The sequence below is a fragment of the Dendronephthya gigantea genome, unplaced genomic scaffold, assembly GCF_004324835.1.
Source record: "Dendronephthya gigantea isolate DGI-Jeju-01 unplaced genomic scaffold, DenGig_1.0 000346F, whole genome shotgun sequence".
In the NCBI taxonomy this organism is placed as follows: Eukaryota; Metazoa; Cnidaria; class Anthozoa; order Malacalcyonacea; family Nephtheidae; genus Dendronephthya; species Dendronephthya gigantea.
Window position 1 is genome coordinate 1 of NW_021163356.1, and position 23,065 is coordinate 23,065.

The 23,065-nt window shown below is 39.1% G+C and overlaps 1 protein-coding gene, 7 non-coding genes and 1 pseudogene across 8 annotated transcripts; all 9 read left to right on the plus strand.

The window, feature by feature from the left end:
• Positions 1-2,752: 2,752 nt before the first annotated feature.
• Positions 2,753-2,878, plus strand: LOC114542325. Its single transcript, XR_003689600.1, has one exon. It is a non-coding gene; the product is annotated as a U5 spliceosomal RNA (small nuclear RNA).
• Positions 2,879-3,127: 249 nt separating this feature from the next.
• LOC114542320 lies at positions 3,128-3,250 on the plus strand. Its single transcript, XR_003689595.1, has one exon. It is a non-coding gene; the product is annotated as a U5 spliceosomal RNA (small nuclear RNA).
• A 249-nt stretch (positions 3,251-3,499) lies between these two features.
• Positions 3,500-3,624, plus strand: LOC114542326. The gene has a single exon (XR_003689601.1). It is a non-coding gene; the product is annotated as a U5 spliceosomal RNA (small nuclear RNA).
• A 246-nt stretch (positions 3,625-3,870) lies between these two features.
• Positions 3,871-3,992, plus strand: LOC114542309. Its single transcript, XR_003689585.1, has one exon. It is a non-coding gene; the product is annotated as a U5 spliceosomal RNA (small nuclear RNA).
• Positions 3,993-4,241: 249 nt separating this feature from the next.
• LOC114542312 lies at positions 4,242-4,364 on the plus strand. The gene has a single exon (XR_003689588.1). It is a non-coding gene; the product is annotated as a U5 spliceosomal RNA (small nuclear RNA).
• Positions 4,365-4,613: 249 nt separating this feature from the next.
• Positions 4,614-4,742, plus strand: LOC114542307. Its single transcript, XR_003689583.1, has one exon. It is a non-coding gene; the product is annotated as a U5 spliceosomal RNA (small nuclear RNA).
• A 240-nt stretch (positions 4,743-4,982) lies between these two features.
• On the plus strand, positions 4,983-5,095 carry LOC114542327 (annotated as a pseudogene).
• Positions 5,096-8,192: 3,097 nt separating this feature from the next.
• On the plus strand, positions 8,193-10,001 carry LOC114542279 (uncharacterized protein K02A2.6-like). The gene has a single exon (XM_028561954.1). The coding sequence runs from the start codon at positions 8,193-8,195 to the stop codon at positions 9,999-10,001; it is 1,809 nt and encodes a 602-aa protein (XP_028417755.1).
• Positions 10,002-14,462: 4,461 nt separating this feature from the next.
• On the plus strand, positions 14,463-14,544 carry Trnas-cga. Its single transcript has one exon. It is a non-coding gene; the product is annotated as a tRNA-Ser (tRNA).
• Positions 14,545-23,065: the final 8,521 nt, after the last annotated feature.

The following is a 23,065-nucleotide window of genomic DNA, read 5'->3' on the forward strand; positions in this document are numbered from 1 at the left end:
GTCAGCCAATTTTAATTTTGACTTGGTATAGACCTCCCGACTCCAATACAGGGGCATTCGATCTGTTCGAAGAATTTCTACAAAAGGCTGAGGCAGAAAACAAAGAATTGATTATTCTAGGTGATTTCAATTGTGATTTGCATGCGAATACTTCTAATGCAAAGAAACTAATTGAATTATTAGATGTTTATCAGTTAAAACAGCTCATTAAGGAACCTACACGCGTAACAGCCAATACATGAACACTGATAGATGTTATCATAACGCAAGTGGGAAACACGAATGTTACTACTTCAGGAGTCATACACCTTGCAATTAGTGACCATAGTCTAGTGTACACTTGCCGTAAAATCGGCAACCAAAGGGAAAAGCCAAAAATTATTGAAACTAGTGATTTAGACCGAGCTCTTGCTGGTAGTGACCTTTACAATTATGAGGACCCAAATGAGACTTGGCACGTTTTGAAAACTATATTTACCTCTCTAGCTAATAAACATGCACCTCTAAGACAAAGACAAGTCAGAAGCACGTATAATCCCTGGATAACAGCGGAGATTAAGAATCTTAGTCACCGCAGGGATTTTCTCAAAAGGAAAGCGGTCATGCATAACTCAACTTACTATTTTAATGAGTATAAACAATGTAGGAACTATTTAAATAAAACAATTAAAGAAACAAAAAGCAATTATTATAAAACTAAACTGGATGCATGCAAAGACCATAAAGAGAATTGGAAGTTGATAAGCGAGTTGTTGAACAAGGCATCAAAAACTACTGTAATTAATGAATTACTAGTCGGCGAAGAGAAAATAATGGGAGATGAAAATATTTTCTAATGAATTCAATAGTTTCTTCTCGCATATAGGCACGTTTGGCTGAAAATATAGAAACAAATAATGTCGATCCACTTTCCTTCGTAACACCTACACTACAAAACTTTGAATTTCAAACTATATCCCATGATAAAATCAGAGATGAAATTAAACAAATGAAAATTGGTAAATCATCAGGCTATGACAAAATTTCTGTGAAATTACTGCAGGCCGCTGGGAGTGCAATTATTCAACCCCTGTCGCATATATTTAATCAATCTTTACTGTCTGGAATCTTTCCAGATGACTGGAAAATTGCTAAAGTAACACCTATTCATAAATCTGAAGAAAAAAATCTGTGCGGAAATTATCGGCCGATTTCAGTTATTTCTGTAATTCCCAAAATATTCGAGAAAGTTGTACATGAACAATTGATGAGGTTTCTGGAACAACACCAAATAATATCTAAATTTCAGTCTGGCTTTCGAGCAAAGCATTCAACTGAAACATTGTTACTGCACCTAACTAATAACTGGCTAGCAAATATGGATGCTGGCCTTCTTAATGGTGTCCTATTCCTGGACCTCGAAAAGGCTTTCGACACGGTAAACCATAAGATTCTACTGTCAAAACTGGAATGTTATGGGATACGTGGATTAACATTGGCATGGTTTCAATCATATCTTAACAATAGGACACAGATATGCAAAATAAACAACTCGTTTTCAACCTTTCAAAATCTACCATGCGGTATCCCACAAGGATCTAACCTTGGTCCACTCCTATTTACAATCTATATAAATGATTTGCCAAATTGCTTAGAAATAACTGAACCTGCCATGTTTGCTGATGACACGAGCTTGACTGCAAATGGGGAAACCTGTCTCGAAATTGAATATAAATTAGGGCTGGAAATCCAAAATGTTAAGACTTGGTTGGATGCAAATAAACTAACATTAAATGATACCAAAACAGAGTACATGATAATTGGTTCAGCAAAGCGACTAAAACAAATTAAAGATGACCCTATTATTAAAATAAAGGATTATTCAATCAAACGAGTCTACAAGAAAAGGGTACTAGGTTTAGAAATAGATGATAAACTACAATGGACAAAACATGTCGAGGAACAATCAAAAAAGATCTCTTGCTCCATAGCAATGTTACGGAAGGTAAAGCCCTACGTACCTCAAGCAACACTACAGACGATGTTCAAGTCATTTGTACTTCCTTATTTCAATTATTGCTCAACTATATGGTATGATGGCAATAAGCTGCACGCTGACAAAATGTTTAAACTACAAAAACGTGCGCACGGGTCATTACCAGTTCGAGTTTAGAAGAACGGTCCTCTGGAATCTTTCAAACGCTCAAATGGACAAAAATACAATCAATTCTAGAAAAGCGAGAATTAGTTATGACATTCAAAGCACTTAAGGGTTTGGCTCCAGAATATTTAACGCGAATGTTTCATGTCTCTGTTAACCAAAAACACCAATTACGAAACAATCATCAAAAGCTTTACTTATTGAAACCCAAGACAAATTTTATGAAACGAAGCTTCTCTTATAGAGGAGCTGTCTCCTGGAATCAAAAATTAACGGAGAAATTTCCGATAACAAAAATACCTGAAACGTCTGTCGGCTCTTTTAAAAAACTGATCGATGCCTTGTGTGTTTGAGCAGGGAGGCAATATGTAAATTATAGTGTGTATATATAAGTATTTTGTAGTAAATAGCTTTTAAATTTTTATATTAGTTATAGTGTGCACGGCCCTTTGAAAAACAGACCTCTGAAAGGCAACCGTGGTTAAATAAGTTTAAATAAATAAAAAAAAAAAATAAATAAATTGATAACATTGCGCGCGCACTTCCGTGATTACCGTGTCCCAAAAGCGAAACTATTTCTTTTATACAGCACTGACAAAAACCCAAGTTTCCAAGAGTTGGTTCTCCTTCATTTACACGAAAAAACTTTCGCCTTTTACTAAAGATTTCCGTGGAGGAGAACAACACAATGGGCCTAAGGGTATATTTTGTCGCCCGCCGGATTTAATTTCCAGGCGGGTGTTCATCAAAAGTGTACGAGATCAAAATCTGGCGTAATCGGAATTCCCAATGCTGCTTTTTCTGGCAGAAGGCTATTGATCACGCCAAAATATCAAACGACACCCCACAATTGATTTAGCAACTGCAAATTATAAAAACAATTATATTCGTAACAATTGATAACATTGCGCGCGCACTTACGTGACTACCGTGTTCCAAAAGTGAAACTATTTCGTTTATACAGCACTGACAAGCACCGAAGTTTCCAAGCTTTGGTTCTCCTTCATTTACACGAAAAAATCTTTCGCCTTTTACTAAAGATATTTGTGGAGGAGAACAACACAATGGGCTTAAGGGTATTTTTTTGTCGCCCGCTTGATTTTCCTGGCAGGTGTTTTTTAAAAGTTTACGAGATCAACAGCTGGCGTAATCGGAATTCCCAATGCTGCTTTTCCTGGCAGAAGGCTATTGATCACGCCAAAATATCAAACGACACCCCACAATTATTGAGCAACTGCTAATTATAAAAACAATTATTTTCGTCACAATTGATAACATTGCGCGCGCACTTACGTGACTGCCGTGTTCCAAAAGTGAAACTATTTCGTTTATACAGCACTGACAAGCACCGAAGTTTGCAAGCCTTGGTTCTCCTTCATTTACACGAAAAAATTTTCGCCTTTTACTAAAGATTTCCGTGGTGGACAAAACCATAATGGGCCTAAGAGTTTTTTTTGTCGCCCGCCGGATTTTCCTATCGGGTGCTTATCAAAAGTGTACGAGATCAACAGCAGCCGTGATCCGTATTCCCAATGCTCCTTTTCCTGGCAGAAGGGTATTGATCACGCCAAAATATCAAACGACACCCCACAATTGATTGAGCAACTGCTAATTAGAAAAACAATTATATTCTTCACAATTGATAACAATGCGTGTGCAATTCCGTGACTACCGTTTTCCAAAAGCGAAACTATTTCGTTTATACAGCACTGACAAGCACCGAAGTTTGCAAGCCTTGGTTCTCCTTCATTTACACGAAAAAATCTTTCGCCTTTTACTAAAGATTTCCGTAGAGGAGAACAACACAATGGGCTTAAGGGTATTTTTTGTCGCCCGCTTGATTTTCCTGGCACGTGTTTATCAAAAGTTTATGAGATCAACAGCTGGCGTAACGGAATTCCCAATGCTGCTTTTCCTGGCAGAAGGCTATTGATCACGCCAAAATATCAAACGACGCCCCACAATTGATTGAGCAACTGCTAATTATAAAAACAATTATATTCGTCACAATTGATAACATTGCGCGCGCACTTACGCGACTACCGTTTTCCAAAAGTGAAACCATTTCGTTTATACAGCACTGACAAGCACCGAAGTTTCCAAGCCTTGGTTCTCCTTCATTTACACGAAAAAATCTTTCGCCTTTTACTAAAGATTTCCGTGGTGGAGAAAATCACACTGGGCCTAAGGGTATTTTTTGTCGCCCGCTTGATTTTCCTGGCAGGTGTTTATCAAAAGTGTACGAGATCAACAGCAGCCGTGATCCGGATTCCCAATATTCCTTTTCCTGGCAGAAGGCTATTGATCACGCCAAAATATCAAACGACACCCCACAATTGATTGAGCAACTGCTAATTATAAAAACAATTATATTCGTCACAATTTATAACATTGCGCGCGCACTTCCGTGACTTCCGTGTTCCAAAAGCGATACTATTTCGTTTATACAGCACTGACAAGCACCGAAGTTTGCAAGCCTTGGTTCTCCTTCATTTATACGAAAAAATCTTTCGCCTTTTACTAAAGATTTCCCTGGAGGAGAACAACACAATGGGCTTAAGGGTATTTTTTTCATCGCCCGCCGGATTTTCCAAGCGGGTGTTTATCAAAAGTTTACGAGCCAGCAGGCGTGATCCGGATTCCCAATACTCCTTTCCTGGCAGAAGGCTATTGATCACGCCAAAATATCAAACGACACCCCACAATTGATTGAGCAACTGCTAATTATAAAAACAATAATATTCGTCACAATTGATAACATTGCCCGCGCACTTTCCTGACTACCGTGTTCCAAAAGCGTAACTATTTCGTTTATACAGCACTGACAAGCACCGAAGTTTCCAAGCCTTGGTTCTCCTGCGAAAAAATCTTTCGCCTTTTACTAAAGGTTGCCGTGGAGGAAAACAACACAATATGCCTAAGGGTATTTTTTGTCGCCCACCGGAAAATAGGGCGAAAATAGGGTGATCTCATTAGTCGAGAGCTCACGTGACAACTTTATAATCGTTTGTCCAACCTCCTCTGGCTTCAATCTATCGAAAGATATGCTTTTAATACCAAATGGTGAAAAATGAAAACATACGAGGCTGATAAAAAACTTTAGTCACAATCGCATATTTTCACCTTTGAGCCTAATCAAAGCAGTGCATAACAAAAGAACAAAAACAATTAATCACGAACATGTTACAGCTTGCACTGGTTTTACAACATGCATGTTTATTGCGATTATTTACATTCACACTTTTAAAAAGAGATTATGCGTCATGCCTTCAACTTGAACACCATCTCTATCGATAAAAAGTTAACATCGCCGGCACATTAATTGCTTGGAATGTTCTCCTCATGTGATTTATTCCTACTTACCATGCATTGGCGGGTAGTTTATTCGGAAGCAAAATTCTTCAATTAAGTCCTAAAGGGAGTTAATTTTCAATGGTTTTAGTCCCAACTCTCAGAGGTGAGAATATGCGATTTTGACTAACACTTTTTATCAGCCTCCTATTTGCTCATTTTTTCATCATTTGGTATTAAAAACATGTCATTCGATAGTTAACTAAAAGCCTAACCTTTCCGAATGTGAAAAAAAATTCATTTGCTGGAATGAGTAGTTCACGTACAATAGCGCGCCAAAGTTGGATTACCTTTTTTTTATACACCCTGTTGTAGTGTTGTTGCATGTTATAGCACAACGTATATGATGTTAGATATAGGACAAGAGCGCGGGCTCAGAGGACGTACAAAAAACGTAGAAGAACACACGTTTGGTTGTAGTAGAAATAAGTATTACGAGTTACGTGAATAAAGTATATTTATCTTGTGCAAAAGACAAACTCTACAATTGGCGACGAGGATTATAATGGCTCAATTAAATTTAATGCCGAACTTGCCACAATTCGATGCTTATTCCGAGCCATCGTCAATCGCAACACGGTGGAAAGAATGGCTCGAACAATTCGAGATTTTTACAATTGCAGCTAAAGTTGAAGACAAGAAACAAAAGCGAGCGCTTCTTTTGCATATCAGCGGGCCAACTGTTCAGAAAGTGTTTAAAGGATTGACGGATACGGGAGACGACTACGATACAGCTGCCGCAAAACTCAACGAATATTTGCTCCGAAGAAACATATTCGATATGAACGATACCATTTTAAACAAGCATGTCAACAAGACGGTGAGTCTATTGATCAATTCGCTTCTCGACTTCGTAACCTGGCTGAAACGTGTGAGTTTGAGAATAGATGATGTTATTGCCGATCAAATTCTGGCTAATTGTAGCTCTAATAGACTGAAGAAAAGATTCTTCGTGAAGAAAAAGCGGATTTGACCTTCATCTTAAAGCAAGGTCGTATTTTGGAATGCTCAAAACAACAAGCAGCTCGTATTGGTACCAACAGCCCTACAACTCCTGAGATCAGTGCCATTCAAGCAACACCTGCAAATCGCCCGCTACAAGTAATGACCACCGACAACAGCCTAGAGGATATTGTAGAATTGTGGTGAACATGGCCCCATGTTCCCTCCAAGCCGTGCCCAGCATTTGGTAAATCCTGCCGTTCCTGTGGAAAGCAAAATCATTTTGCTCGAGTCTGCCGCAGTCGGCCCCAAAATCGCAACACCCAACGCCAAGGCCAGCAGCGTCCAAGACGTGAACAACTGAACCAAATCTCTGAAGACATCGTATCTGATGATGAGGAGGGATATATGCAACCAATACTGACGGGGAACATGCTAATGTGATCTCCAGGCCTCAGCTTCCCGTTGTCATCAATGGTGTTGAAATTGTGATGATGATCGATTCGGGAGCATCAGTGAACATCCTCGACAAGGCAGCATATGAGCAAATAGTTACGCAGAATGATCATATTCAGTTGCAAAAGACGTCGACACGAATTTATGCCTATGGTGCAGCAGAACCTCTTGCCCTACTCGGAAAGTTTCAAGCCACTATTGAAACCTTATCAAGCAAAACCAATGGTTCATTTTACGTAGTTGATGGCTTCCATGGCTCCATCCTTAGCCATGACACTTCAGTCGCCTTGGGATTAATTTCAGTCCCACATTCCATCAACACAGTCAGTGCTCAAAAATCCCTACCGCAGTTATTGGAAGAATACCAGGATATCTTCCATGGAATCGGCAAGCTCAAAGATTTCCAATTCCAAATATATATAGACCCAGATGTAAAGCCTGTTGCCCAGCTGCCACGTCGTACCTTTTCATATCCGAAAGCAAGTAGAGCAAGAAATCGAGAGCTTGGAAACAGCAAGGCATCATTGAGGCGGTTGACGGCCCCACACCATGGGTTTCACCTGTAGTGGCAGTCCCAAAAACCAGCAACCCCAAGGAAATCCGTCTTTGTGTTGACCTCCGTCAACCAAACAAAGCTGTCCAACGCCAGCGCCATCCCACACCTACCATCGAGGAAGTCACAAACGATTTGAATGGGGCAAGTGTTTTTTCCAAACTCGACCTTCGTTCTGGATACCATCAAATTGAGCTTACACCTGCCTCCCGGTACCTCACCACATTTACCACGCATAAGGGCCTCCGCCAATATACCCGTCTCCTTTTTGGTTTGGCCTCAGCCTCGGAAGTTTTCCAACAAGTTATTCAACAGGCACTACAGGGAATCCCAGGCGTGAAAAACATTTCAGACGACATTATTGTGTTTGGGCGTACGCAAGAAGAACACGATGCTGCTCTAGCCGATACCTTTCAACGTCTGCGGGAAAAAGGTCTAACCCTCAACGGGTCCAAGTGTGTTTACAACAAGCAGAATCTGGCTTTCTTTGGGTATGTGTTTTCTGCAAAAGGCATGTCTGCGGATCCCAAGAAGATTGCTGCTATCTGTGATGCCACCCCTCCCACGAATCCGTCAGAAGTCCGAAGTTTCCTTGGGTTAACCGGATTTTGTTCCCGTTTTATTCCGAATTACGCCACATTGACGGAGCCGTTGAAACACTTGACCAGAAAAGGAGTGCGTTGGAACTGGGGGGTTCAGCAGAACAAGTCTTTTCTCGCTTTAAAAGAGTGTTTGACCAGCAACCGCACGATGGCTTATTTTGATCCTAGCAAGCGCACGATTGCCACGTTTGATGCAAGCCCCTTCGGACTGGGTGCCGTGCTAACGCAAGTTGACGCAGACGGACAGGAACGCTCTGTTGCATATGCAAGTCGTACGCTTAGCGATGTAGAACGACGATACTCGCAGACCGAACGTGAAGCACTAGCCATCGTTTGGGGTTGTGAGCGGTTTCATTTATACCTCTATGGTTCTCAGTTTGAAATCGTCACAGACCACAAGCCACTTGAAACCATTTTTAACAATCCCGCCTCTAACCCTCCAGCCCGCATCCAACGCTGGGCTTTGAGACTTCAACCGTACACCTTCACCGTGAAATACAGGCCCGGACCGCTGAACATTGCTGATTATCTATCACGCCATCCTTCGCGTTCCCAGACAACGAGAGAGCGGAAGATTGCTGAAGAGTATGTGAATTATCTGGTCGGCCATGCTATACCCAAAGCTATGACTCTAGAAGAAGTTAACAGTGCATCAAAAGCTGACCCTATTTTCCAACGCCTTCGTCAGGCAATTACCACGGACGTTTGGCCAAACAATGATCCTGACCTTACCCCATTCAACAAAGTCAAGTTCGAGCTCACTGTTGCAACGGATTCCGACATCATCCTTCGGGGAACACGCGTAGTCCTCCCAAAATGTCTTCAATTGCGAGCAGTCAAACTTGCGCACGAGTCCCACCAAGGCATTGTAAAAACAAAGCAGCTCCTTCGAGAAAAGGTATGGTACCCTGGCATTGACAAGGACGTCAAGACAGAGATCGATGATTGCATCCCATGTCAAGCAACAAGCCAAAATGTGACACCAGAACCCCTCCAAATGACGACCTTACCAACGGCGCCGTGGAGCCAAGTTTCAACCGATTTTTGTGGCCCTTTCCCATCCGGTGACTACTTGCTAGTTGTCATTGACGATTACTCTCGGTATCCGGAGGTGGAAGTTCTTCGATCTACCTCCGCTGAAGCGACTATTCCGAAGTTAGATAGAATCTTTGCTACGCATGGGATTCCGGATGTTATGAAGTCTGATAACGGCCCCCCATTTAGTGGTCACGAATTCGCCAAGTATGCTAAAGAGAAAGGTTTTCAACACCGTAGAATTACACCACTATGGCCAGCTGCTAACGGCGAAGCTGAACGTTTTATGCGTACACTAAGCAAAGCCATCAAAACAAGCTCAATCGAAGGAAAGAATTGGAAGAAAGATCTACAACAGTTTCTCCTGCAGTACCGAGCTACGCCGCACTCGACTACCGGGAAGTCGCCGGCGGAGCTTTTGTTTGGTAGGAAAATCAAAACTAAACTGCCTGCAGTGCTCGTGCCACCTCTCGATGATGCAGAAATGCGTTCCAAAGACCGACAAGGGAAGAAGAAGATGAAAACCTATTCCGACCGTCGGAATCACCACAAACCTAGCCGCGTTTGTGTAGGTGATATGGTATTGATAAAACAGAAGCGAAAGAATAAGTTGTCCTCACGCTATAATCCTAAACCTGCACTTGTCACCAGGAAGAAAGGAACATTAGTGACCGTACAGAAAACAGATGGATCAACACTAAGCAGAAATTCCTCTCATCTTAAGAAAGTTACAAAACGGGCAGCAGAGCAGTGGGCAAACATTCCTAACGACAGTGGAGAGGATGATGATGATGATGACGATGGGAGCAACGAGAACAATGTAGAACTTCAAAACGCAGGTCAGGAACAGCGAGGTCAAAACCAACGACCAGCAAGAGAAAGGCGGCGTCCGAACTATCTTGGTGACTATGTGATGTATTAAAGCTAACATCTGAAACAACTTTAACATTAATAATAATTTGTTTTGTTGTGTTATGGTTACAGTTCGATAAAAGGGAGAGATGTAGTGTTGTTGCATGTTATAGCACAACGTATATGATGTTAGATATAGGACAAGAGCGCGGGCTCAGAGGACGTACAAAAAACGTAGAAGAACACACGCTTGGTTGTAGTAGAAATAAGTATTACGAGTTACGTGAATAAAGTATATTTATCTTGTGCAAAAGACAAACTCTACACCTGTGAAGCATAATTTGATGCGTGCACATTATAAGATTAAGCAACAATATTCGCGTTAGCTTGTACGTGCGCTTCATTAGCTCAGTGGTTAGAGCACTGCTCTTGTAAACCAGGGGCCGGTTGTTCGAAAGATGGATAACTTATCCAACGGATAAGTCCTATCCAACGGATAAATCTGCTATCCAGTGGATAGTTATATCCACTGGATAAAAACGCGTTGCACGAAGCGTGGATAGTGAAGTGGATAGCTATCCAATAGATAAGGTAAAATTTACCGGAAGAAAACAGGATTATCCTGAAATTTCGTACCACAACGTCAGCTGTTGCTAAGCATTTACAACATTGAATTCATAATCATTACGAATTCTCGAGTATAGTTACTGAATGGAAAAGACTTGAACAAGTGATTTGCTCGAACTTTGCACTTCACATCATAGTGATTTTATTAATCAAACACATTGCAATTTTATTCCTTGACCTTGCAACGCTTTGCCTTTCGGTTCCATAGCAAATTTAGGAACACTATTTTAATGTTCGTGAATGAAATTACGTAGATATTAGCAAGTTTCCTTGGAATAGGTTGAATCTTTCTTTGCATATTCGCGTTTATAAACTGATTAGAAGCGTATAGTAAATTTACCGCCTGTTATAAATGCGAGGATCTCCAAAAAATCGCCGCTCGGAACGGAATGTGTAGGCAACGTGAAACGCTGCTGCGACAAATTGCACTTCGAAAATATTTTTAATAGTGAATACAATCATGATGTGTATTAGTTTGTTGAAACACAGTAACAGGAATATGGCATTTTTGTCCTATTTTATATAAATGTTTACAGTGTTACCTTGTATCTTTGAATTATTCACTGGATAGTGGATTTAAACCACCTCCGGACCTTGGATAAATTTATCCGGTAGATAGCGATTTTTATCCGCTGGATAAAGTTATCCAAGCTTCGTGCAACGCAAATCACACGCTGGATAAAACTTATTCGTTGGATAGGGACTTATCCGTTGGATAGCGACTTATCCACCTTTCGAACAACCGGCCCCAGGGGTCCAGAGTTCAACTCTCTAATGAGGCTCTTGTTGTCATACTTTTGTAAATTATATGCAACTATAGCTATTAACTATGGCAACTATGTAATTAATCGTATTCAGAGTCCGAAATGCTAACCATTACACCACAGGACATAAACACCTAGAAAAATTACTGAGAAATTCCTGGCTCTACAGTATATCTATACACGCTAATATTAGATAAAGTAATTATATTCCCTGTATTCCAGGTATGGACTCCCACTTTCAACATGCATGTGTCCCAGAGAGTCATTGAAAAAACACTAAACTGCAAGGATTATTTATCAAGCAAACGGATTGTTGCAACGAAAATAAATTGGGTTTTTTAATTCACTAATTAGTACGATAAAAATGTTGATAAAAGAGAAGGGACCGAGCGGAGTTGAAGCTCTGACCTCTCGATCTGCAGTCGAATGCTCTACCACTGAGCTACACTCCCTGATCGGGAATACCTGTTTGATGCTATTCTCCTAAAAGAACATTTCTTGCTGTTCTTTCCTTATTCGAAATAGCACAAGTTTTATTCATAGCATAGAAGCAGTGTGTAGCAAGCAGGGTGGCGCAGTGGAAGCCTGCTGGGCCCAACCCAGAGGTCAATGGATCGAAACCATTTCCTGCTAAAGTTATCATTTCAATAAAAAAGATCTTTTCGAAATCTTATTCAAAAACATATATTTTTTCTGATATGGGCTATAAGAGAAAAGCCAGAACTAAAAAAGTTACATAAAACATAAAATTAATAGTTCCAGCAAGGTCCTACCGAGATCTACTAAAAGGCACAGCCGAAATTGGTGTTTGAGACATTTCAACCCGGATATCTAATCGCTGGTTCACAATTGTGTATTTCTGTACCGCTATCAAAGAGAAACCTTTTGAATAGCATGAAAAAGTTCAATTTTTCTTCCGAATACGTATTCTGCAATCTTTTGACGACTCATCATATACATCTGACCCGCGCTGTGATGTATAGTCTATATACACGCACATTATTAAGATGAAGTATTTACATATATTCCCTCTATTCCAGGTATGGAGCCCTGGGGTACAAATATAATATAGAACATGCATGTGTCCCAGAGAGTCATTCAAAAAACCTAAACTCCATGGATTGTTTATCAAACGTACGGCTTTTTCCCACGAAAATAAATTGGGATTTTTCATGCACTAATGGGTACCATAAAAATATTTAATTTTTCTTTAATTTATAGAACAGGAAGGAGCGAGCGGAGTTGAACCACTGACCCCAGTGACCTGTCAACCTGCAGTCGGATGCTCGACTACTATATGCTACTCTCTCTGAGCGTCCATGCAGCATACCTGTCATATGGTATATTCTTAGATAGCTGTAAGAGAAAGGCTGAAATAAAAAAATACATAAAGACGGAGAATGAATGTTTTCAAAGAGTTTCTACCAAGAATTGAACTCCGATTCTCGAAGTCAGAGTCCGAAGTGATAACCATTACACCACAGACCCTAAAAATCAGTCAAACTTTCTGACGAATGTTGGCTACATAGTATATAATTATGTAGTTTGCTACGCGCATGCACATTATTAAGATAAAGTATTCATATAATTATATTCGTGTTAAGCTTGCACATACGCCTCATTAGATCAGTTGTTAGAGCACTGGTCTTGTAAACCAGGAGTCCAGAGTTCAACTCTCTGATGAGGCTTTTCTATACTTTTGTTTTGTCTTTATACTTTAATTTATCCTACTCAGAGCCCGAAGTAATAAACCATTACACCACAGGACATAAACACCTAGAAAAATTACTGAAAAATTCCTGGCTCTACAGTATATCTATGCACGCCCATTTTAAGATAATTATATTCCCTGTATTCCAGGTATGGACTCCCGTTTTACAAATTTATAGAACATGGATGTGTCTCAGAGAGTCATTGAAAAAACACTAAACTGGAAGGATTATTTATCAAGCAAACGGATTGTTGCAACGAAAATAAATTTGGGTTTTTCAATTCACTAATTAGTACGATAAAAATGTTAGGGGTTTTTTCATTCATGAAAGAGAAAGGAGCCAGCTGAGTTGAACCACTGACCTCTCGATCTGCAGTCGAATGCTCTACCACTGAGCTACACTCCCTGATCGTGCATACATGTTTGATGCTATTCTCCTAAAAGAACATTTTTTGTTGTTCTTACCTTATTCGAAATAGCACAAGTTTTATATTAAGCATAGAAGCAGTGTGTAGCAAGCAGGGTGGCGCAGTGGAAGCGTGCTGGGCCCATAACCCAGAGGTCAATGGATTGAAACCATTTCCTGCTAAAGTTGCCATTTCAATAGAAAAGATCTTTTCAGCGCACATTGTAGGTGTCATTTTTTGTTGAGAAAGTTCATTTTTCTTAAATGAAGTGTGAGAGAAAAGCCTGAACTCAAAAACTATACTCCCCGATCGTGCAAACCTGCATGCGCAAATATTTTCTTAGATACCTGTAAGAACATTTCTCGCTTTTCTTAACTTATTCGGAACAGCACAAGTAAAAAGAAATTACAGATCTGTGTATATATTCATGGCATAGAAGCAGTGTGTAGCAAGCTGGGTGGGGCAGTGGAAGCGTGCTGGGCCCATAACCAAGGCCTGTTTGCCCGTCTAGTTTGAAAGAGAACGGTCTTAATAACAATTTGCAAATGGTCTAGGTAATGATTATGCTGTATTTTCTTTTGAAAAAAAAGTGGTACGTGTTCCCGTTCCAACGTTAGATGCACTCTCTCAACTTAATTTAAGTATCAACCTTATAAAAATATAGTGAGCTACGATTTCGCATCAATATAGTCATATCAAAACTGTCCACGATTGCTTTTTACACGTGCTTCATTAGCTCAAGGCTAGGGCCGGTTGTATCAAGCCCGTTTGGCTTAAACGGTGGATAAATCAAGTATAAAGGTCTAAATCAAGGTCTAGTAAACCAGGGGTGCGGAGTTCGAATCTCTGACGAGGCTCTTCACATTTTCCACTTAAACTCAATGATATGAACGACTTTTGTGATTGACTTCTGGTAACAATAGTGAACTGCAATGTTTATGATTCGCTCTTTCAGAAATCAATTCCTATAATACTTGCTTGTGTTTTATTTTTTTTTTCATTGCCTTTCAACTGGCAATTATGTAGTCGTGGCTGAGTGGTTAAGGCGACAGGCTCGAAATCTGTTGGGATATTCCCGCGCAGGTTCAAATCCTGCCGTCTACCAGTCTTGTTATCTCGAAAGATTTTCATAACACGGAGAAATTGTTTGCCAGCTGGTGGATTTCGTTTTTTATACTATCGATATATTTTTTGCATTTTTTAGGCAAGACAATCAGAGTAGTCAAAGTTTTTAAAACTTGTGGTAAAATGGTAAATACTGTACCCTTTTAACCGAAGTAGTCGAATTTAGGCATTCTGATTCGGTTACTAAAAATGTAAACAAACATGCTGTTTGGTTTAGAGCGAAATTGCCTCTTCTTATAAGGACCTCTATTCAGAAATATTATTTTCCCTTTATAGGCTCGCTTTTAAGAGTATAGTATTAGGCTGTCTGCCGCCCGAGTCAACGGAACTTTAATTTTTCACTTACCGCTATGCCGGCCGGAATTTTTGATAACTTACCGTAAGCTACTGCACTTTTTTCGCTTTGGGTGCAGCAGACACAGTGGACACGGATTCGATTCCCGTGCAAGCCCTGATTGCCCTCCCAACTTGAAATTTTTCTAAGATTGAGTTTCCTTCTTCAAGACAAAAAGCAGTGTTGATCTCCCCATAAAACTTTGATCCCATGCAGTGTCAATCCCATATGGAAATATACAACGAGGAGATCTACTACTATGCATGCACAAATGTATTCATAGTAAAGACATGTCATACATAAAGACGTTGTCATTCATATTACAAGAACTGAACATCGGCAAACATGCAGAATTAGCTTGGAAGGGATTCGTTTTTACAATTGCAAAAGCGTTATGTGTTTGCCTTATTAGGGACCTTAAGCATGTTGAACGGCATCACGACGACGACGCGGCTGAAATTCTCCTTTAAATAAATGCTATAACACGGTTGTTGTTGTATATCATTATATGTAACGATTTAGTGAGTATAAGGCGTTAAGAACATTGCGTTTATGTTGAAGGACAATTCTATAGAGCCTAATTCGAGATAGTATACGTGCTCGTTAGGTCCTGAAATGCACCCGTTCTGGGTAAGACGTAAAAAAACACGTTTTCCCGTTGTAAACAGAACGAAGACGACGTCTAAAGCCGGTCTTCCACTAGCGGGCGGATATTTTTTCGCGCGAAGCGACTTTATTCCTTTGTATTTGAGCAATTTGTTCCAGATGGTCGCAGTTGAGAGGTCTGAAACAAAAGTAAAATGTCGCTTCGTGCGAAAAATATCGCTAGTGGAAAACCGGCTTAAAACCCATCATGGGTCTTTAATTATTCATTTCTTCTCAATGACCCATTGTATTATTGATAACCGTTGTCGTCGCGTTCGCGTCCTACATGCTTAAGGTCGCTATTGTCTGAGTGGTTAGAGCACTGGTCTCGTAAACTAGGGGTCCGGAGTTCAACTCTCTGATAAGATTTTCCGCGTTCTTACCTTTTTCGGAATAGCGCAAATTAAAAGAAAATATATATCTGCGTATATATTCATAGCACTAGGGCAGTGTGTAGCATGCAGGGTTGCGAAGTGGAAGCGTGCAGGGCCCATAACCCAGAGGTCAATAGATCGAAACCATTTCCCGCTAAACTTCTCATCTCAATAAAAAGGCCTCTTAGCTTGTGTGGACATTCTAGGTTTTTCTTCAAAAAGGTTTATTTTTTCATTAATATGAGCTATAAGAGAAAAGCCTGAACTCAAACTAAGGATCCAAGGATAGTGCAAAGTTTTAGCTATAATGCAAATGCTGTTATACTTGTGATTGTGCAAAAATGCGCGGTTATCCGTTTTAAGTATAATAAAACGCTTTTTCGTGAGTCTAGGTAATTGTCGAGAGTCGAGAGTATGAAGTCGAGAGTCGAGAGTATAAAGTCGAGAGTCGAAAGTATCAGGTCGAGAGTCCTAAAAATCCCAATTTTCGCACACAAGGGGTATTTCTACTTATATATTACGTTTATTTTTACTAATATTACACTGCAGTTTACTTGTGAGTTGACGCTTCATGTTTCAACTTCCGAGGTAAAATATTATTGTGATGCGTATTATATAATATATTTCATCTATTATCGAGAAAACAAAAGCTACGGCAAGGTGTGCGTCTAGCTCAATTTTTACGTACATTATTATTTTGCGAGTTGTGCTTTTGAGGAATACAGCTCAAACAAACAACCCGTTCTCGCCTGAACTGAAGTATTAAATAAATTATGTAAACATTTTATAATAAAATATTTCTGAGAAGAATCCCACAAAATACTTTCAAATTGCACTATACTGTATAAACCTTAAAGTAAATAAACCTTGCATGATTTACATAACCGATGCGTGAATCGATCACTTGTCCTGACAGCACGAAAATATAACCAAACATACTCAAATTACATTACTATAGTCGCGATATTATATATGGATATCAACCATAACAATATAATTAGCCTTCAATGCCTACTGTGTGGATCCACAGTTTTCATTTTGAAGAATTTATGACAGTAAAATTGGTTTGTGCATGTGGTCGCGCAGATGAAACATGGTCTAACGTAATTAATGTAATAGTTACTTTGCCCTTCTTTTGGACTGATTGCACGCCTGTATATATTCAAAACCGATCCGTCTATTTACATAACCATATGCGTGCAATCGCACTATAGCCTACCTAAATAAAATACAAAGCACTAAATAAATATAGCTCTATGAAGTTGTGCTGTAAGAAAACGAACTAAATAATATTAGCACTTAATTGTCAACATTTTAGCGTGAATTAACTGCAATACGTAAATACAAAACAATCCTATGCTTCATGAAGTTTGTGTTGTCTAGCACTCTATTCAATGAAGTATACGATCTAAATAAATCGCGCAGTGTAATATTCGATGCGTGTGTTTATAACACGATGCGCGCATCAATGGATCAGTTCAAATATAGTGTTTATTACGTGTAGTAATAGTGCATGTCGTGTAGCACCTTAGCATACCATTTAACCTGATAATACTGATCGGCACTTGCTAGTAATATCGCCATTTGCTTCAGATTTGTACATTTTAAACAGAACTGTCTCGCTCCATTGTTTCTCTATAACAAATAGTAATTATTAAGCACTGTTATGGTTAAAAAATTTTTAACCTCCATAGTCGATTATACAGCAGTATCAATTGCTATCAACACATGTTAGATTCGTGAAGTACATTATCAAAATAAGTCCTGTATATTATGTTATGCGTGTAGTTAAAATACGATAGTTGATGTGGACGTATTCTTTCTTGGTTCTGCGTTCAATGAGTTTACAAATTCTCGAACATTTGCTCGCATTTCGCTTAAAATATTTCAAAACAACACTTCGTCGCTCCATCGCTCCTTATTGTATTTTGCGCTTCTAAACATTAATCGCGGCCTTATGCGCATTAATGCGCTGTTCAAGATGAAATCGCGTGTACCGGGGGGAACAACACACATATCATCGTAACGAATGTTATAAAATTTACAATAACCACAGTAATTCTTTCATATTTTGTTTAAATTGGAAAATGCTAAAAGAATATACAAATCAGAAAACTATATACTTGATCAAACTTCCTGATACCCACCCACATAGGATCAAAGACGACAAACAAAAAACACTCCGCCCCCCGGAGTTTACACTATGACTGACTGACTGACTGACTGTCTGATGTGAATTTTCGCCACTCACCACAATACTGCAAAGTTTCACAGAAACTTTGCACTAAAAACAAGACGCCTGTTCTGGCGTTAACTCCGGCGTGGCGCGCACGTGCCAGTCTTCATTATAAAGCATCTGAACATAAACAATACAGTTCATATTCATTTAGATGCCTTGCGAACCTAAATGTTGTTCGATCGCGAAATTCAGAACTCAGAAGCACATCGTACTTTAAAAAGTATAGAAGTTCAATTGTTCAAACTTAATGTAAATAAACCGCATGATACATTCACTTTGTCTTACACTTTGCCTTTGGAATTCGTGCTTATATAGTTATATTAAATTTTCAATCCTGTGCAAACTGCGACGTGTCAACGCGCCCATACTGCCACATCTTGTTAAACGGCGAAATAGCAGCGATATTATTAAAATAGGACCAGAATCTACATGTATTAAATATATTCTTACCCCAATTCAATTTAAACTTAATCGAACAGCACAAAGCTAAGAACGGTTATTTGTTCCTCTTGGAGGAATTGCCGTATCATGCGAGCGAAATCGAATCGCGCATCGGAAAATTAGCCAAAGCTGTGCACCACCACAACTCTTGGGAGACAAGACTGGGACATAGATAAATCCAATCACATACACATTTCAAATACTAGTATATTTCGCATTGTAGACTTGCGACGACGAAAATAATAAAAAAAACTAAAAGGGGACCAGGCAATTTTCAACTCCGTCGCTGACGCCGGAGTAATTACATAAAGACGTGAGAATTGAATTCGAATTCTCGGATTTAGAGTCCGATGTTATAACCATTACACCAATATAGGCCGTATTCTCTGGCACGAAAAGTCGCTTAGAAAACGATTTTCGTTGCCCCCCTTCGGGCACTACTTGAAAACACGATAGACGAAGGTCTAAATTTACTTGTTTTCACCTTCACAAAGTTGCAGTTATCGAGCATTTCATCTTCGAAAAATCAGTGAATTTGCATGTTTTGCAATACACCGACGCCATTTTGATTCAGGAAATGTGTGAGATACTTGGTGTAATATACGACATATATAGCAGATTCAGCAGTTTTATACCGGTATTTACATGAAGCTCCGACATTTTTGCTGTGCAAGCAGGTTTCAACAAGGAAGCTTTAAGGGGCTGTTTACATGAGCCCGGTTACCCAAGATTCAACGAAGCATGAGATGATTTTGAGGTATTGAAATGAGCAGAACATGATCCTGGCAGTCGTATAATCACCACAATAATAGCATGTGCTTGTTTGGTGTCATAAAGACTTATTTCAATACCTCAAAGTCCTCTCACGCTTCGTTGAATCTCGGGTAACCGGGCTCATGTAAACAGCCCTTAAGTGGAGTTTTACGAGGTTTTTCGCAAATTTTCATAGTTTTTCAAAACTAAATTAGTCAGAGAAGACTTAGACAACAAGTAATCGGAAAAACATCCGCAAATTTGCGATTTATATCATCCACAAGCGTTTTGTTTCTAGCCAATTTATATAAAATAATTACTACACAATTTATTTTCAGCATACCCTTTATTTTATATTAACTACTTTTATAATACACACGTTTTCTCAACAAAACTATTTACAACATCTCAGTTTTTTGACAAAGTTAATTACCAACGCCAACATCTATTTAAACGTATTATCAAAAGCCCTGATACAGATGTTCTTATACCTGCGATTGCCATGCAACAACAGATGCACAAGAGATTTTCTTTTTGACTGGCACGGGAGATAGACGTCGTTGCGTGTTTGTACCAGTTATCTCGAAATTCTTGGGCATGGATGATGCTCTTTGTTTACAAGGCTTTCCTGCTTTTACCGGTAATGGCATTAGCAATCAAGCAGCATCATGGTATCAGTGTTTAAGTGCAGAAGTCGATCTTCCATCACTGGTTGGCGAGCTGGAGATAACTTGGACTTAAAATGCACCGACCTGTGTTCGTGCGGTGACTGCCAGAATGCAGTAGTCGAAGATGGTAACGACGATGATAGCTGTTATGGCCTGGCTCAATCTGACGACGATGATGAACTTGAAGGATCAGGATCTAATCTGAATTTCGGAGATGACGTCGATGATGAGTTGTGGTATTAGCTGTCCGATTAAAAGTCGGGTTGAGTTCAAAATCTTATTTGTGTTTTAAAATTATAAGGCGCTCGTAATTCTCCCACAATGGTATTAAAACGTATGGCTTATATCAACCTTGGTATGCGTGTTCAATATTTTAACATGTACAGTAGTTGTACGTTCTGAATTAAACGAGTGTCTGCTTCTTCGTCGTTGCTATAAAGCGAAGACACCTCCTTACTTGTAACACTATCGTTCGAGGAATCACCGGGATGTAAAACATAGCATCTTTCTTTAGCAGTTACGTACATAGTTGAAATGGAACACCACCGGGAGGAGTTACATGACCTCCAGTGTTCACATAAGAAAGATATGAGGGATTCCTTGTTTTCACCGCATCTTAAACACTTTTTCCACGGTTTTGGAACACTCTGATTTTATCCGAAGATTTGAACTTTCTGGACTCCTTTTTCACTTTTCAGCTCTTCGTTATCTCTCTGCATTCTTTATGCTCAACTAAGGATACCTGTCTGCAACAATCTAATCGTTTGGAATTATACTTTCGTGCTAGCGTGATGAGGTTTTTAAAAGAGCATCATCGCCAAATATTTTCCATTTTCCTTTCATCGACTGAATAACTGCCATAACATCTACAATCATTGCATTGTTGTTAAATGCACAAACATTGACTTCTGGATTTCCAGATTCATTTTCTAATACTTCAGCAAGTTTAGACTTAGGCCAACTTGGCAGTTTTCACATGTCCTCTCACGTTTTCATAAGGAAAATGTTTGAAATTTGTTCTGTTTCAACTTCGTAAAGATGTCTTGGTCTTCGCCCAACAAATTCGTTTTTAGTGGATTAATGATAATAAGATAAAGGCGTTGGTAATTAACTTAGTCAAAAAACTAAGATGTTGTAAATAGTTTTGTTGAGAAAACGTGTGTATTATAACAGTAGTTAATATAAAACAAAGGTTATGCTGGAAGGGAATTGTGTAGTAATTATTTTATATAACTTGACTAGAAACAAAACGCTCGTGGATGATTTTGATGCGTGTAATTAAAATTGGCGGATGTTTTTCCGATTAATTGTTGTCTAAGTCTTCTCTCTGACTAATTTAGTTTTGAAAAACTATGAAAATTTGCGAAAAACCTTGTAAAACTCCACTTAAAGCTTCCTTTTGAAACCTGCTTGCACAGCAAAAATGCCGGAAGCTTCATGTAAATACCGGTACAAAACTGCTGAATCAAAAGGGCGTCGGTGTATTGCAAAACATGCAAATTCACTGATTTTTCGAAGATGAAATGCTCGAGAACTGCAGGTTTGTTAAGGTGAAAACAAGTGAATTTAGACTTTCTATAATTTATCCTAATTTTCTATCGTGTTTTCAAGTAGTGCCCGGGGCAACGAAACTGAACGATAATCGGCTACAGAATACGGCCTAATAGAACCTAAACATCTACCAAAGTTACTGAGTTTGAGAAATGCAAAGTAATTATATTCGCGATTTGTCAGACGCGCTTTATATTAACTCAGTTGTTAGAGCTCTGGTCTTGTAAACCAGGGATCCAGAGGTCAAATCTCTTATGAGGCTTTTGGTTTCATACTTTTGTAAATTATAGGAAACTATGGCATTAACTATGGCAACTATACAGGGTGAGTCAAAAAAACCTGACACCTTTGAAATTCAGATTAGCCCTATAGCGGCAGGTATGTGACAGAAGTTGCTTAAAATACCTCTTGGGTATACGAAGCATATCAAAAAATTGAACCCATTAATTAGCCTAAAACATAAAGGTTGTGATGAACCCATGACCTCTCGCACCCGAAGAGAGAATCATACCAATTGACCAGCAAGCCCTATCTGGTTAGAAGTCGAAATAATAATCGCTGAGATTAAAAGCAATTTTATGGAAATGATGAGAAAAAAATTATCATGTATTTCATTGAAGAGTGAAGACAATACCACTGTGCAACTAGCAGCTAAGTCGCGCGGTTTTATATCAAATAAATGCTTCAGTTGTTAATAATGGTAATAGAACGAATAGGAGTGCAATTAATGCCAAAATCTACGAGTGATTACAAAATCAACCGACCGCGCAGCGGGAGGTTGATTTGTTAAGCACGAGTATGATTTGGCATTAATTGCACGACTTAATTCGTTCTATTACTTATTAATTATCCATCTTCTGTAATCAAAAATTCTGGTCATTTTCTTCAGCAAATATATCATTTAAAAGGTCAAAATTTTCAAAATCATTGTCAAATTCCTCCATTTTTAAAAATTTCGCGCCCCAAAAGAAAACAAATTCTTATTTTGTGTCCTGAATGCTGATTGGCTACTTGTAAAGCTATGCTGAATTTCATTGGCTGTGAAAAAAAGTGCGATTACAGCTCACCAAGAGTGCGATTAATGATTAATCGCACTCCTGTAAACCAATCAAATTGAAGTATTTGACAGTGATTACAGAAGATGGATAATTAATGTTGAAATAAATTAAGACTGTTCTAAATTTATCGTAAAAAACACTTTTTATAACACGTTTGCACTCATTCTGCATCTCTTGACACTATTCATCTATTTATTTACTATGCCCAAGTTTAAGGGGTAGGTACGTTACCTATATGAACAAGTTTGCTATTGGTTGATGATAACAATAGAACACCAAAAAACATAATGAATTATCCCCGAACCGGTGCGGAGCACCGTGCGAGGGTACTAATTCCGCCCGAAGATTAGGAATTAACCCCGGGTATTCTGACAGAACATAGACGAATCCAAAGTTGCCCAAATGTCATGGACGTTCAATGGTCATTGTACTTGTGC

Bases quoted from the DNA above. Each gene is read 5' to 3' on its own strand.
- LOC114542279 (XM_028561954.1), top strand. From the start codon at position 8,193: ATGGCTTATTTTGATCCTAGCAAGCGCACGATTGCCACGTTTGATGCA.